Here is a 16,406-nt window from a genome sequence, read left to right as displayed (position 1 = left end):
CCTTACCCCACTCTAATATTCTGTTTTCAGACTCTCTTGCACTTTATAAATTATTACATAATCACATCTCAAGCATTATCCTTGTACAAATTCTTATATTTAAATCTCCAAAACACTTCCTTAAGAATTCAACAATAATATGTATCTAAGTATTTGTAGATGGTAACAAAGTTTATTAAATAAGTTATAATATAAAATGTTAAAACTTCTGGTTTAGTCACTTGGGCAATGAATGAGAAGGTACCCTTCTCAGTCTGACCATAGTGAGAGAGTTGAAAAACTGATAAATGAGGTGCTTGAAAGTTTGTCCTTCTTTTCTCTCAACCTTTTGATAGATGAACTCAGTTCCGTAGGAAATTATTATATTGTATCATTAGTTGGCTTTTCATATCAGAAAAGCACATGCATTGGCACTGTTAGGCTGAAGAGTTGAAATTCTTAGCTATCAACCTCTTAATTGCAACTTGTTTGGTGGACCTTCCCCAAGCAAATTTCATTCCCAGAAGCTAGTTAAGTAACTGTAATTTGGGTGAAATCACTTTTTCATTAGAACATGTGCTAATAGTTTGGGATGGCTCTTGGTTCCATCACTTTTTCTGCAAAGTAAAAAACCCCTCTTAATTGCATCTCTTTCCATTTTATAGTCTCATTTTCAGTCCATTATTGTGATTGCTTTTACTTTCTTTTCTTCCTTGGGAAGTTTTACTAACAAACACATGCTTCGTTTTAGACCCTTCATTCTCTGTTACACTGGCACTGAACGTTTTAGTCAGCACTTGCTGTTTCTGTTTTATTGCATGGTATAGCCAGTACCATCTTGAGATCCACCCCATATACTTAGATTGGCCATGAGTTTTTCCTGTTCCGTTCCTTGAAACTACATATTTTCTTGAGTGACATTTTCTGCATTGACAATTTGACACTGAGAATGGCTATGAGATCTTTATCATGGAAGTGCCACTATGTTCTTTGTTTTCTGTTCCTCATTTTGTGTTGTCATGGTAAGGGCCAAGACTCTTCATTGACCGCAATGAAGAAAAAAGAGAAGGAGGTCATATACTCTGTTATTCAAGGGTTTGTAGGGAAGTGGTGGAACGGTTCATATCTTTATCCAGATCCTTGTGGATGGACTCCTATACAGGTTTGAAATCTTGAACTTTCAAAGGAAAAATATCAATCACAGAATGCTTATACCATTGTTTGCTTCATTTTTCTGTCTGAATCACTACCAATTTTCAATGGAACAGTACTATCTTAATACTAAACTGTTACCACTAAAACAAAAGCTGTGTTCCTATTCAGTGTTCTGACAACTTTAAACTTTGTATATTTTGGATTATGTGCAGGGAGTTTCCTGTGAGCAATATGATGATGGCTTCTGGTATGTGACTACTGTAAACTTTGGACCAGTTTTTGACAACTCTCACATGTGCAGCCATGATGCCAAATTCCCTCAACAACTGTTCAATCTGAAGCACCTAAAAGTCCTCTCACTGTCAAGTTGCTTCCTTTCCCCTACCAAAAATCCTGTTACACTCCCTCTTTCAAACTGGGACAAATTCTCACACAGTTTGGAATCTTTAACACTTAGATCAAACCCTGGTCTTGTTGGCACCATTCCATCCACAATTGAGAACCTTAGAAAGCTTCAATCTTTGGTGCTTCTGGAAAATGGGCTAATAGGTAAACTACCACCAAGTATTAGTAATTTGGTCAGGTTGAGGCAACTAGTACTTGCAGGAAACTACTTGGTGGGTGAGGTTCCAGCCAACTATGGAAAACTTTCTGAGCTTTTAATATTTGATGCAAGCAGGAACAATCTATCAGGAGTTTTGCCATCAACACTTGGATCTTTGGATTCACTTCTAAAGCTTGATTTGAGTAACAACATGCTTGAGGGAAGGTTGCCAAAGCAGCTGGGAAGGCTAAAGAATCTAACTTTACTTGATATCAGCCATAACAAACTCAGAGGTGGATTGGCTGAGACTCTCAAAGAACTTGTTTCCTTAAAGCATTTGGTTTTGTCCAACAACCCTATAGAGGGTGATCTCTCAGGAGTCAAGTGGGAAAATTTCCTAAACACAGAAACATTGGATCTTTCTAACATAGGTTTGAAAGGGAGTGTCCCTGAGTCCATGGCAAAAATGAAAAGGCTTAGATTTCTGGACCTCAGCAACAATAATCTCTCTGGAAATGTTTCAAGAAGTTTGGAAAATCTGACATGTCTTGGAGCTCTTCATGTAAATGGAAACAACTTGACAGGGAGACTTGAGTTCTCAGAGAGGTTTTACATGAAAATGGGAATGCGTTTTGCTGCTTGGAATAATGAAAATCTCTGTTACATTGTCAAACCAAACCACCAAGTGCCTTATGGAGTAAAACCTTGTGTGCAGAACATTACTATATCTGAAGGGTTTTCAACTGTCAAAATAACTGAAGGGAATCACGAAGATTCCTCTGTAGTTTCTTCTTTGGGAGGTTCAGGTTTGTATGGATTTTGGTGGGTTTTCACTGTAAATGGAGTTCTTAATGTTTTCATGTGGGATATGTTATCTTAGTTCATCAGAGAAAGAAGTAGCTACAACTAACACTGATGTCATCTGTTGCCAAACAAATTTATGACATCTAATTTTAATACCTGCATTATGAATTTACGATGTACATTCATTTTTCTCTAATCAGCATTCTCCTAAGTTTTTCTTTTCTGTTATGAAAGTATCTATTTTCATGTTTTGCTGGCCCGTTTTCTGTTAACTATTTTTTCAAGGCTCCATAACTTAACGAATGCAGTCAAATTTGAAGTGACTTCTAGGTTTAATTAATTCATAGAGAAAACACAAAAAGAAAATTCTTAATTATAATTTATATTATATCTCACTATTTAATCAGCTTATTTCTCTCAACAACCTTGATCTTTATAAAACAGTTAAAACCAAGTCAAAGATCATTGTCACCCTTTGCTAACAAAGCTCACCCACGATCCTTAGAACGTGCTCCTCAATCCTCTCCCTCTCCCTCGTTAACCAACTTCAATTTTCAACTTTAGGTCTCTTTTTAAGTCCAACGTGACGAACCCATTATTATACGAAGAACACTTTCACTCTTTGGCAGCAAGAAATCACACACACTACACTAAAGAGAGCATCTTGAAATCCAAATATGGCTGTTCCCTTCAAAGCCTCATACCCACTTTTCCTTTGCTTCATTCTTTTCTGTGGCGTCAATTGCACTGAGTTTGAAGTTGGAGGCCATGAAGGTTGGGTTGTCCCAAAGACAAAGGATAATGCTCAAATGTTCAATCAGTGGGCAGCCCAAAACAGATTCAAGATTGATGACACTCTTCGTAAGTAACACTCCTTAACAACTTAGTTTTCCATTCAAACATGTTGAAAGAAACACATAATAACATGAAGTGTTTTTTGTTGTTGAACTTTTGGAATTGTTATAGTTTTCAAGTACGAGAAAGACTCGGTTATGGAGGTGACTGAAGAAGAATATGAAAAATGTGTATCCACTCGTCCCCTCTTTTTCTCCAACAATGGTAACACTGTGTTCAAGGTTGACAGACCAGGGTTGTTCTTCTTCATCAGTGGTGTTCGTGGTCACTGTGAGAGAGGGCAGAAGATGATCATCAAGGTCTTGGATATTGAGGCAACACCCTCACCCCAATATGAAAATGGCACTGCACCAAAGCCACATTCAAAAAGTGGAGTTGCTGAACTTACTCCTATGAGGATCATGACAGCGTCCACAGTTTTTGTTATGGCAACATTCTTCCTTCAGCTTTATGTTTGATTCTTGTGTGTTATCACAGTCCTAGGTTTATTTGTAGCAGTTTCTTTGTTTATTTTGGTCATGTGCTAGTGTTGGAAGGATTGGACTTTGTTAGTAGTTAATGTTTGTTGGGGTTATAATGTTTTCCTTTTTGAGTTGGTAAAGATTATTCCTATGATTCAATGTGATTTACATCTCATTCTGGTTTACTTCTGCTGAAAATGATGTTTCTTTCTGATACTGAATGGATGATAACATGAACTAGTATTGATCCTCTTTTCGATAAAAGAAACCAAGGGCATTTTGTGAACTAAGTGAGAATAATCATCGATAAGATGGTCAATGACTTAAATTAAAGTTCCATTTCATGAATAAATAATATAAAAATTGAGAAAATAGGTTATGCATTTTTACATTGTCATTAATCAACACTAATTTTTGACTTGTTAATATATTTGTATATTTGTACACAAAACATTGTTAGATTAGGCTTTAGACAAGCAATGAGTTTAGGTAAATAAAATTCTCAAAAACACAATTATTTGTACATATTTTACAAATGAATTGACGTTATAGCAATAGTATTGATACATAGAAATAGATGAATATTTTGCATCCCTCGGCATTATTTTTATTTTGTTTACAAATTTTACCGTTATGGTTATTTGAGTTTTGCTTTCAGAAGGTGTGATGCAAAGGGAAAAATTAATATGATTGTTAATGGTTTAGTTATTGTGTAGAATTGATTAGATAGATTGTATGTGATAATGTGATATATGTTGGCTGCACATGACATGAGTAGTGTTATTTTGACACTCATAAAATAAAATACTCTACCATTTAACAATTCAAGATAATAATATATTAGTAATATTTATTATTTTATTATTATTATTAAGTTGTAAAGTGGAAGTATGTTTTTTAAAGGGTGTCAAACTATTTATTTTTTCTACTTTAACAGTGAAATCTTGATGAGATTTTACATGACAAAGTTCTACCCCTAATTAAAACATGTATCATCAAATAATCTACCTCTAACTTATAATCCTTTTCATTATTTTTAATTACTTGAACTAAAAAATGTTCCTTTGTACCTTAACAAATAATATTTTAAAATATTTCATGCTTTTTAATGTACTGTATAAAAGCTATCTTTAAACACAATTTAACCAAAAGATTTTATTTTTATTTTTATTTTTATTTAACAAGTCTAACAGTCATTAATTGTGGCGTAATCAATAGTTCTTTTGCTACATAGGAATATTTCGAGAAGTATATACTCATATAAAAAAAGGGTTTGCACTAATATAAAAAAAGGTTTATTGTTGTGTTTAACTTCTCAAAGGTTTTTTTACCTCATCCACGTTTAGTTTTAGTGGTGGGTATTGGCGACGATGTCTCATATACACATCCTTGGTTAACTTCAATGAATTTGATTCATCATCGTTGTTGCTTTAATCTAATAACTCTTTTGCCAAGAGGTAAAAAAGTTTTTACTCCATCAGCACTACGAGTGTTAAATATAGCTACACAGGCTAAGTGAGTTTTCGTCTATTCAATAAAAAAATCATGTTAAAAATAAGCAACGAAAAAACTCTAAATTGAAATTTGAATATACAAGTTTGGAAATAATACTTCAAATTATATTTTTCCAAAATTTTCCTCTTGGATACGATGGTAACTAAAAATATACGAGTTAACTGATTCAGATTTTCTGAAGTAGTTCTTCCAATATCCATTATAAACAAAAAAAAAAGTAATTTATAATAATTTAAAATTACTTAATATCATTTAACTGTCTCACTTGATTTAACAAGTCATTAAATTTCTCAAACTGCCTTTTATTGGAATTTGATGTAAAACACAAGTCATTAGATATAAAACTTCTATTAAATAAAGTAATCTTATTAAATGTGACAAAAGCAATTAAAACTTGCTTATATTTGAAACAGCATCAAAGAATTATTATTTTTTTCTTATTTTGAGACTGAAAGCAGTACAGACTAAAGAAAACATTTTTAGCATTATTCCTTGCTCTTCAAAATCTACTCGTGATAGTTAATGATAAAAAATTTCATGAATACTACCGTTCAAGAATGCGCATACAAATTTTAAGCTGAAGAACTAATGGCTTCAATAATTTATAAAAATGTTTGACTAATTTACAACACAATACATCTGTGACAAAATTTCGGGTATATATGCAAAAATTTTGTGGGTGTAGCAAGAAGATGCAAAGATACCCACAGTATAAAGCAGCGTGTCCACTGCTAGTGCCTCACAAACTGCCGCTTGTCGTCTGCGTTTCTCTTTCCATAAGGATTGTTGTCGCTGAATCCGTGTCTACTTCCATCAACTTTACGCATTTTCTTCCTTTGCTTACTGCTGTTTATGTTCAGTGTAACGTTTGGTGGGTTTGAGAAACAAAACGAAGATGCAACAGCCTGCTCAAGTCCCGAAATTGGTGATTATCATACTGTATGATACATTCATACTATTCAAATAATATGAATTATAAGCAATAACTCTTTCTTTTCCCATTTTATGTGCATCTCATTATCAAGAAAAGGTTATCAAAACCATTAAGTCTCTCAGTTTAGAGTGTGTCTAACATGATATGATGTATCCTTTAACTGTTCAAACTTCTTTTGATTTGATCTCTATGTTCCTTCCTTAACTATTAATGTTCCAGTAATTTATTACCAGCCATCTATTTCAATATGCCCATTTGCCCCCTATCCTCAAAATGAAAGGAAAAGATAAAAATAGTGACGTGTCTTGCCAATAAAAAAAAAAACTTAAACTAATGTATTCCGTAGGAGTTCATATTCATGTAGTTCTAAAAGAGATGAACGATAATACAAATATACAAAAAGTAACATGAAGTGAAAGCCGTACCTGAAAATCAAGACGGTGAACATTGAATATATCCTTCATGGAATGTGAATTATAAGCTAATATGTATGATCTATAGGCTTCTTTCGCCATCTTGTTCAAATAAAAATTGTTGACAACCAAACTCTCCTGAGATATTATAGGATAATCCTTGGTAAGATTCCAGTTGATTAACATATAAAACACATTTTAAATAAGTATAAGGAAAGAAACGTACCAGGTGAGATTGTACGTTTGCAACCTTCTTTTCATCATATGCATACTCTTTAACAGGGACCTTGGCTGCCTGAAATTAAGCATAAATGTAAAATTATAATTATTAGGGAGAACTGAGTATAATAATTTACCAAAATGGGCTTAGAGTCTTGGGGCCTGGCCCGGGGGAGTAGCAACCACTTCTTCCCACTTACATTATATTCTAGGCTTAAAAATCACGGTTTCCTGGAGGAATATATTTTGAAACCCTACTTTCTTGAATAAGTACATGCATAAACTAAATTATAATTCAGCATCAGCCCGCTCACTAATCCATACTGTTAAATAAGAAAAACTGACCTTCAGGTAGCGGAGAAATTGCAATTCTTCAGGAATTAGGAAAAGCAAAGCATTTCCTTTTCCGCCTTCACCGCGAGCTGTTCTACCGACCCTGTGGATATATTCCTGGTAGCAGTACAAATAAAAAATGTCATACCTTACACTAAACATATAAAAGCTACGACGCAAATGAAAGGTACCTTAGGTTCATCAGGTGGATCATACTGCACAATCCAGTCCTACAACACAAATAAGGAGAAAACACAAACAAAAATCTTATATATCTAATGATTTTCTATTAACAGAACAGAATGCTGCACAAGCACAGAAGCCCAATCAAAGATATAAATTTACAAAGACAATCTAAACAAAGAATTTTCAAGGATAGCTACAGGTATGTGGTGGGCAAGTGCTGGCTTGACATGATTTACACGTTGATTCTAATTTTATACTGTCTTATGAAGAAAAATTGTCTATTTTGTACTCTTCTATTTCTTTCCTGAAGGTGTATCATGTTGCTTCAATTTATTTTAGCCAGTTATTGGGTTGATGCTGATTGACTGCACGTTATTGGGGAGGGTTTTTTTTGTGGGGGGGGGGGGTTGGCAGAATCTTTTAAGTTCAACACAAATGAGTCATTTTTAAATCCAGAAATATTCATGCAAGTTGAGAAGGAAAATGAATATACCACAGCAGGTATGTCAAGTCCACGAGCAGCAACATCAGTACATAATAAGATCCCCTTTTCTGCTTTGCAAAAATCAAAAAAGGTAGTTGTCCGGGTCTGCTGCTTTTGTTTTCCATGAATACTTGAGCAATTCAATTGAATGAGATTAAGAATGTCTGTGTGGAATTTGACAGAGTTGCATGAAGAGAAAAAGACCATCACTTTTTTTGACTGGTGTCTCTTCAAAAAGGAATAGAGAACAATAAATCGCTTGGCACAAGGTACAACAACATAACCCTGAAGCAACCCTTCGTTGGTGACCTGCATTCGCAAAGGGGTAATGATGATTATAATTATAATAACTACTATAAACAAAATTCAGTTATTAAGAAAAGGTTGAGAGACATCACCTTGGTTCTCCCGTCATCCACATCAATATAGATGGGAGTAGTCTGAAATGACAAACGGGCAAGATCCTCGACCTGTATTTTAAGGACAACAAAAATTTCCTTATTTTTACTTTGAAGTAAACCATATATTGAGCATCCGAATTCTAGTTTATCAAGCAAATAGGAAAACAAAAAAAATAGGGAGAACTACACATCCGTTATCAAGTAATGTACTGAATATCACATCAAGGTATATCCAAGTATATGTATGTATGCTTGCATGTGCAAAAAACATTAAATATTGAAAACAATGAAATTAGGATATTATCACAGAACGAAATAGATGAAGGATGGAAAATGAAAAAAACAAACCTTCTTTGTTTGTGTAGCGGAAAATAAAGCTGTTTGCCTACTCTGTTGAAAGAGAAACAGATTAATTGATCAGACTTTCAGACATTAGCTAAAACACATACAAAATATAAACATATCCATGCCCTGCATAAAAATATGACCAAGATGATTCGACATACTTAGAACTATCAGAAAATACAATTTATAAGTTGTTGACGTATCCAGCTAAGTGCAAGCGTCTTCTTACATTGAAAGTTAATAGATTCCTAGGCAGAATTCATAATTTTACTTTTCCTCTATGAAGGTATTTGTAAACTTATAATTGTCGAAGTCCTCTTTTTATACGTGTTTCTCCGGCTAAACAATCCAATACAAATGGAAAATGAGAGAGGAAAAATAGCAATTTCAGGACAACATATATTCATAGGTTCATGCATATGGAAGGGAGAGGAAAAGGGGAAATAAGTTCTGTATACCTTTGGAAGGATCTTAATAATCTGTTTCATTTCCTCCTCAAAGTTTGCTTCTAAGATTCTGTCAGCTTCATCAATCATGAGGCACTGCCACGTCATTCAGGAATATAGAGTAAGTGAACAGTCTGAGTCTAAGCTGACACATGCACGTAAACATCTACAAGAACTCCAAATATTTGAAAAGTTCAAGAACAACCAATCCATAATGGAAAATAGAAAAGCTCCAACATCAAAATTTGTTTATAATATTTTATCACTGAATAGAGATTCATGAACTGAAGGCGACTTTATTTTCTTCCTGTTTTCTCCCACAAAAAGAACACATCAAACTGAACACGTGACAACAGCAAACGTAAAGACATATAGATAATGCAAGAAAGTTACGCAAAACATAAAATGTCAGCCAAAATGCAAGATGAATAAATAAAGTTTCAAATTAAATAATATTGATATTTTGTAACCAAGCAGACCGTGAGAAAGGACCCCGACGAGTGTCCTTTAAACACTAAAATGGATATTATACCAGAAATGACAAGATTACTGATGACCATTAAACACTGAAAAACATTTTGAATAACAATCCCCTATAGGCATGATTAATCAATAAGATTTCAGTATTTACAATCAAACATGAACATTTCTGGTACTAAAATGCACAAGAAATTGCATGAAAAATCCACAACTTACCTTCAAGTTTTTGTATATGAATCCTTTTGTATTTTGAAGATGATCTAGAAGACGACCAGGAGTTGCTACCAATAGATTTATCCCTTTGGCTAGGCGTTCAGCTTCAAGTTTTCTAGTTGAACCCCCGATAACCAACCCAAGAGTTTGTGAATGATACTTGAGAAGCTCCTTGGCCACAGCATGTGTCTAATTGGAACCGTGAATCAACAAAAAAAGAAAAACCATTCAATCAAACCGCAAACTAAAACAGCAATGAAGCAAATAAGCACCTATTATGAGCAAATAAGCAGGAATTTAATACCTGTATTGCAAGCTCTCTAGTTGGGCATATAACAACAACACCAGCTCCATTACGAGGTGTAAACTTAACATTGTACAACAGCTCCACAGCAGGAATTAAGAAGGCGAGAGTTTTTCCAGAACCAGTCCTTGCAGCACCAAGCACGTCTTTTCCAATCAAGAGAGGTGGAATCGCTCTCGCTTGAATCTGCAGTCATTATTTATAATCAACTCTACTGTGTTACACACAAATAAAATAAAATAAAAACAAAAAAAAAAACACTATCCTTAAAAAGTCGAATGCAGAACATTACGATTATGGAAGATGAAAAACAATTAAGAACCATTCAAAATTCAGCACAATCTGTATCATTACCTGAGTCATATGCTGGAATCCCATATCCATGATGGCCTTATAAGTAGGTTCAGACAATCCCAGAGATTCAAATGACTCGGAGCTCATAATACCAGACCCACCATTGTTCTTCACCTTTCTCTCTTCCACTTCACTTTCTCCCTCCACTTCCTTCTTCTTCTTCTTATTCTTCTTCCTCGAGGATTCTCCGTCGCTATCTGTCTCATTCACATTCTCCTCTTCTTCTGGAGGCTCCTCGATAGCAACATCCCGAGGTCGTTTTTTATCGCGCTTCTTCTTATTCTTCTTATTCTTGTTCATCGTTTCGTCCATCGGAGAGGCTTGAAGGTTGTCTTCTGCTTCTGCTATTATCAAATTTGGCACACCTCAACCCTAATCGCTAGTTCAATATCTTCTTCTTCCTTCTTCTCCCCCTTGTTAAACCCTACTCTCACACAGTGCACGTGAGCGATAGGTGGAGAGGGTTAATAGCTGAATGGATTGGACTATATGCGTTTCAGTTAGGCCCAAAGGCTCATCTTTTTCTTTCTGCACTCCCATTATGGCTAAATGCACTATATAAACTCAAAAGGACTAAAATACCGTCTCCATGTATTCCAGAATGTTCATGAAAAACATTTAAAAATCTTGTTATGTAATATATTCCATATGTTCTAAAAAACTTGTTGAGAATATCTCTAAAAAATTTGTTTTGAAAATATTATTCTGAAAATCATATTCCAAAATATTTGGAAAGCTTGTTATGATTTTTTTTAAAAAATAATTTAGAAAACACTTTTACAAAAAGCGTAAGATGGTCGTTTTGTAAATTATAGGAGTGCAATTAGAAATTATAGAAGTGTGTGAAGAAAAAAATCCTACTCTTGCTAATGTTGGACCACCTGTGACTTTTAATTTAAATATAATTCAGTTTCAAAAATTTCTTACTATAAAATTTAAATTTATCTCAAATTACAAAACTAATTTATTAACATAAAATTTGTCTTTACTTATTATACGTATTAGCGCAAACGCGAAAGCGCGCGTATGTGTGTTATTATTTTAATTTTTATAAAAAATTGAATCAAGATTAATAAATAATATATAATTAATTTTTAAAATAATTATTAGATGTTAATTAAAAAATAAAATATATACTTAGAAATAAATTTTAAAAATAATAGCTAAAAAGATTTTTTAAATAATGTTTAAGAATAAATTATTTATAAAATAATTAATTTTTAAAATAATAATTAAAGATAAAAATAGAAATATGAAATATAGACATAAAAAAAATTCTTTAAATATATTGTTATAGATAATCTAACTTGGATTTTAGTTGACTGAATATCGAATGAATTATTCTTTTCTATTTAACATCTCTCCTGATTAAGAAAAGAAAGGTGCAGATGAAAAAAAAAATCATATCTGAAATGAATAGTAGCGTGTTACAGATTTTGTAGGTCTTTTAAACATTGAAAACAAGAAGGGGACATGATTGGGCAGAACACTAGAGCAACCTATAAAGAAATCACTAAAATGGAAACATCATGATGAAGAAATACCGTGTCACAAACACACAAACTATCACAATCCAAATTCCATTGTTAATGTCTTTGCTTGAAGACAATAAGCTGAATTTGGTCACAACTTTCATTATTCATGCTCCACTTAATTATGTTCCTCTCACTTCTCAATCGGATCCAAAATGCAATAAAATATGCAAAAGAAAACTACTCAACATTTAACAACATTGTCTGCTTCGGCCATTACATCTTATCGGTGTTGTTTCTCAGAAGCCGAAAGGAAAAAAGTGTTGTGCAATGAATGCCCCAGAAATATCAATTGATGGATGTTCAAATAATTCCTTAGGAAAAATAAAAAAATTAAAACAAAAACCGTGTAATTCATCATTGTTCAATGAATCAAATTTCCCACTTATTCATAGATTAAAAAGAATAATTCATCAGTAAAGTAGTTTAGAACTGTTTATTTATTAACCGGTAAAAAAAATTGTTATGGTTTAAATTTGGTGTCTTACTGTTAAAGTTATCGACATGATCCATGATGGGTCAATCTTAGCTCATCTTTGAAAAATTTTTCTTTTAGGAGACTCTCAACTGAAGGTAAAAAAAAACTTTCACTTAACGTCTCTTCTCAAATATGTTAAGTATAGCTTAAGGTGAGTATGACTTTACTACAAAACTTTAATTAATTCTTAAAAATATTATATGGGTTCCAATCCTGACAAAGACGTATTCGGTCCCGGTTAAATTCGATAAGTGTTTCTCGATCGAATTCAGTTAAGTCAACTCTGACTAAATTTCGGCTAAGTTGGTCTCGACCAAATTCGGCCAAGTCAACCCCACCCTTAGTTAAAGGTCGAGAAGGATTTGTCTTAACCGATTGTTGAAACGGGCCGAATGAAGTCAATGGTCGGGGATGGGTCGAAGGTCAAACTTGGTCAACCCAACTCAAGTTGAAGGTTGACTTAGGTTGACCCGAGTTAACGTTTAAGACAAATGGACTTAGGACAAAAGGTAAGATAAGTCAACCCAGACTAAAAGTCAAACATAAAAATAATACATTTTTATATTTAAAATAAATCGATTTAAACCGAAAAGTTTAATACCATATTTTAAAAAATGATATTTTTTTCGTGTTTAAAAATATAAAGTTCATAAGTTATAGTAAAAAAAAGCTTTTGTAAACTTTTTAAATCCTATAGAACTTTTTAATTGCAACTTTTTTATCTTGTAGGTTTTTTTACGCCCTACTTATCATAAAAGAACCTACAAAACCTGAAATAAGAAAATAAATAATTTGTTTAAACTAAATTAACTTTTATTTTTCAGAGATTAACTTAAATGCTTGTGTTGCTAAAAGAAATTAAAATTGTCATTTTATTAGTTTAGAATTAACTTTATGAATGAATTTAATGTTAATTGTTGAAAACTCTTACCATTGGATTTTTACAATTAAAAAAATTATAAACAAATTATCCACCTACCCTGTTTACAAAATTAAACCCTGTTTTTTTAATAGATGATGATTTAGCATATTTACATGAGACTCATATAATGATGTATATTAAGTTTACTTTATTCATTAATTACTTTGAGAGTGTAAAGAATATCTTAGTATATTTAAATACATTGAAAAAGTATGATCTAGACAATGTAAAATTAAAAGTCTTTAGTCATACTTAAGTTTTCAGAATAGTTTTTAGTCAATAGAAAATGGAATCTAAATAATACTTATCATGAATATTGCGAAGATAATTTATCAACGTAATTAAAATTTATTTTTGTTGATTGGTACTTAAAATTCTAACTTGACAATAATAATAATTGAATATAGTTGAATTTAATAATCTTAATTTTATTTAATGAATAATTTCATTTTTTAAATTAGTGATTTATAATTGATATTAATACTGATTTTAGTTTAAAAAATAATACTTCATTTATTATATAATAATTTTTATGACTAACGTGTAACATCCCGTTTTCATAGTTTTTAAACTATTAAACAAAACATTTAAATTTTTATAATTCGAAAGCAGATGATGACGTAGGCCAGTATAATATATAATACAGTCATCCTCAAAATAACTATACATACACTGATCAATACATACAGCCCATACACTACTAAAGGGTTACAAAACACCCGATCAGCTAAGCAAAAGAAAAGGGTACATCTACTACTGGTATGCCTAACATAATCATCTCCTGTCCCGGAGGGGTGTATCCTCACCTGCACCTATATCTGCTCACGCCATTCAATAAGGACGATCATTGCATAAATAGAAGACACAAGGAACACACAACATACAAGAAGGGTAAGCTAACTTGAACCAAGAGCAATTCATGCAATTGTTACACTTAGGCAGAAAACAGGATTTATCACGCAATTTATCAAAATCATCCAATCAATCTCAACCATACACCACACACCGTTCTAGACTTGATATCTGAATTATGTAAGTGGCATTGGAGCTCTTGGTGACTTGCACTTGAGATGGTTCCCAAACTCTGCAGAGTTTTAGGCACAAGGGGTATTCACCCAACCACTCTCAAGGTAAATCCCATCACCTCTATGACGGATCGGATTCATAGACCAGGACCTCCTGCTACTCCCCCGACGTAATCCATCATACTCTACTTGAGTCTTAATGGTTACTAGGAGCGTCAGGATGCCACCAATCTGAGTCCTCATGCCCTTACATTCACTAAAACCATATTCCTTAGGATTTCCCTTGAAATCCTAACTCTAACATATTCCCATTTACATCAAATTCACACTCAATTCCATCACACAATCTAACATGCATAAGGATCACATACAAGATCAACCATCATCATCTTAAGGCAATCAATATAGCATCATGTAATCAAAACAGTGAAAAAACTAACTTCTGCAGGGAATCTCGCTTAGGCTAGAGGGTCTCGCCTAAGCTAGAGAGTTTATCTCGCTTAGGCGAGTTGATCTCGCTTGGGCGAGACCTTATACAGTGGCAAATTAAAAATCCTAGGCGAACTCTCGCTCAGGCTAAACTGGTTCACCTAGACGAGAAGTCATCTCGCTCAGGTGAGTCTAGCTCGCTTAGGCGAGATTTCGCGCAGTGATAGAGGTGATCTTCTGGTATTTTCGCTCAGGCGAGAGCTGCTCGCCTAGGCGTAAATACCAGGATCACTCATCTGTTCTACGCATGCATTCTCGCTCAGAATCACCCCACACTCAAAATCACACCCAAGCAATTTCAAACACCAATTAAATGCAAAATCAGACAATTCTACCACCCAATAACACATCTCCTACGAAAATTGAGCTAAAAGTTAGCTTCCCTTACCTTTTTGCCAAAAATTGGATTAGTGGAGTCAATGAATAGCAAGAGAGAAGAATTCTTCAATTTAACCTAAGAGGATCCATCATCAAGACAAGGGAGATGAAGAATAACATGATCAGGTCCATAATTCAGAGAGTGACTAGTGATTTCTAACTGGAATTGAACTCAATTTAGAGATAAAACCTACCTAGGAGAATGGAAGCTGAGGGGGAACTGCTGAGGGTCCTGTTGGCTGGTTCTTCCAGAGTCTGAGTATGGAAAGGTTGAAACACTGAGATGACAGCACAGAGATGAGAGATTGGAAGAAAGTTGGGTTGCAGAGAAAATGGAGAGAATGAGAAGGAAGAGAGAATGTTTCTATTTTTAGAAAAGAGAAGAAAAGAAAGAGGGGTATCACATAACGTGTGTTTATATATGTTTAGCTAAATTGTGTTGACATTATAATAATTTTCAACCAGTGTCATGACCGTTAAAACTAAAACCTATAAAATAATTTAAAATAATTTTTAAATTTTATAAAATATATATTTTAAGATTATGAGTTATAAAGATACAAGAGTCAAATGTGTATAAAACTAGTATTCACAAAAATAATAAAAAACTAAATATGTTTTAAATATAGAAAAAGTTTAAGTAAATCCCTTGTTTAAAGTACAATCAAAACTTCATTTATACTCCACAATCAAATTGTATCTCAAGAACCAAGGTGTCAATTTTTTCTTTTTTTTTTCTTTAACATTCTTTGTTTTTTGTTTTTGTTTTACTTTGTCCACAAACTTTTTGCTCCCAGTCATAATATAAACCAATGAATGTTAGGTATATATTTAGACATTTTTTTTAAGATCTAGAAAATAGTTTTGACGGTAAAAGTGATTTTAAAAATATAATACTCGAACTATTTTGTTATTTGAAACATTAAGTTATAAATAAATTCTTTTTATTAATTAAATTTTATTTCATAAAAATCCTCATTTTTATAATTTCATTCTAGAAATTTTATTTATTTCTTTTTAAATTTTTAACTTTTTGTTTTCGTCCAAATCAAATATATTAGAAGTGATTGTTGTTGAGAACTTTACATTTACACGTCCATTTGATTAGATAAAAGAATATCATAAGTTTACTTTTGGGGTTAATGAACAGTGGTGAA

The 16,406-nt window shown here is 33.0% G+C and overlaps 3 protein-coding genes across 3 annotated transcripts; 2 read left to right on the top strand and 1 right to left on the bottom strand.

Moving 5' to 3' along the window:
- The first annotated feature begins 369 nt into the window (after positions 1 to 369).
- Positions 370 to 2,559, top strand: LOC114179828 (uncharacterized). Its single transcript, XM_028066294.2, has 2 exons — positions 370 to 1,141; positions 1,347 to 2,559. The coding sequence occupies exons 1-2, from the start codon at positions 929 to 931 to the stop codon at positions 2,556 to 2,558; spliced, it is 1,425 nt and encodes a 474-aa protein (XP_027922095.1). The 5' UTR covers positions 370 to 928; the 3' UTR covers position 2,559.
- Positions 2,560 to 3,159: 600 nt separating this feature from the next.
- Positions 3,160 to 3,983, top strand: LOC114175721 (early nodulin-like protein 6). The gene is made up of 2 exons (XM_028060504.2): positions 3,160 to 3,343; positions 3,449 to 3,983. The coding sequence occupies exons 1-2, from the start codon at positions 3,160 to 3,162 to the stop codon at positions 3,793 to 3,795; spliced, it is 531 nt and encodes a 176-aa protein (XP_027916305.1). The 3' UTR covers positions 3,796 to 3,983.
- A 1,849-nt stretch (positions 3,984 to 5,832) lies between these two features.
- LOC114179365 (DEAD-box ATP-dependent RNA helicase 27) lies at positions 5,833 to 10,889 on the bottom strand (the record flags this gene model as incomplete). Its single annotated transcript, XM_028065688.2, is given in 13 exon segments — positions 5,833 to 6,218; positions 6,673 to 6,798; positions 6,887 to 6,955; positions 7,225 to 7,329; positions 7,404 to 7,442; positions 7,892 to 8,191; positions 8,281 to 8,352; positions 8,632 to 8,673; positions 9,087 to 9,170; positions 9,771 to 9,956; positions 10,072 to 10,257; positions 10,426 to 10,787; positions 10,790 to 10,889. Coding segments are annotated over 13 exon segments (1,845 nt in total), but the record flags the coding sequence as incomplete, so codon positions are not given.
- Between the last annotated feature and the right edge of the window lie 5,517 nt (positions 10,890 to 16,406).

Source organism: Vigna unguiculata, chromosome 3 (assembly GCF_037176805.1).
Source record: "Vigna unguiculata cultivar grain cowpea cultivar isolate G323 ecotype 2 chromosome 3, ASM3717680v1, whole genome shotgun sequence".
NCBI lineage: Eukaryota > Viridiplantae > Streptophyta > Magnoliopsida > Fabales > Fabaceae > Vigna > Vigna unguiculata.
The sequence above is the reverse complement of the archived record's forward strand: the minus strand, read 5'-3'. Positions and strand labels throughout refer to the sequence as shown.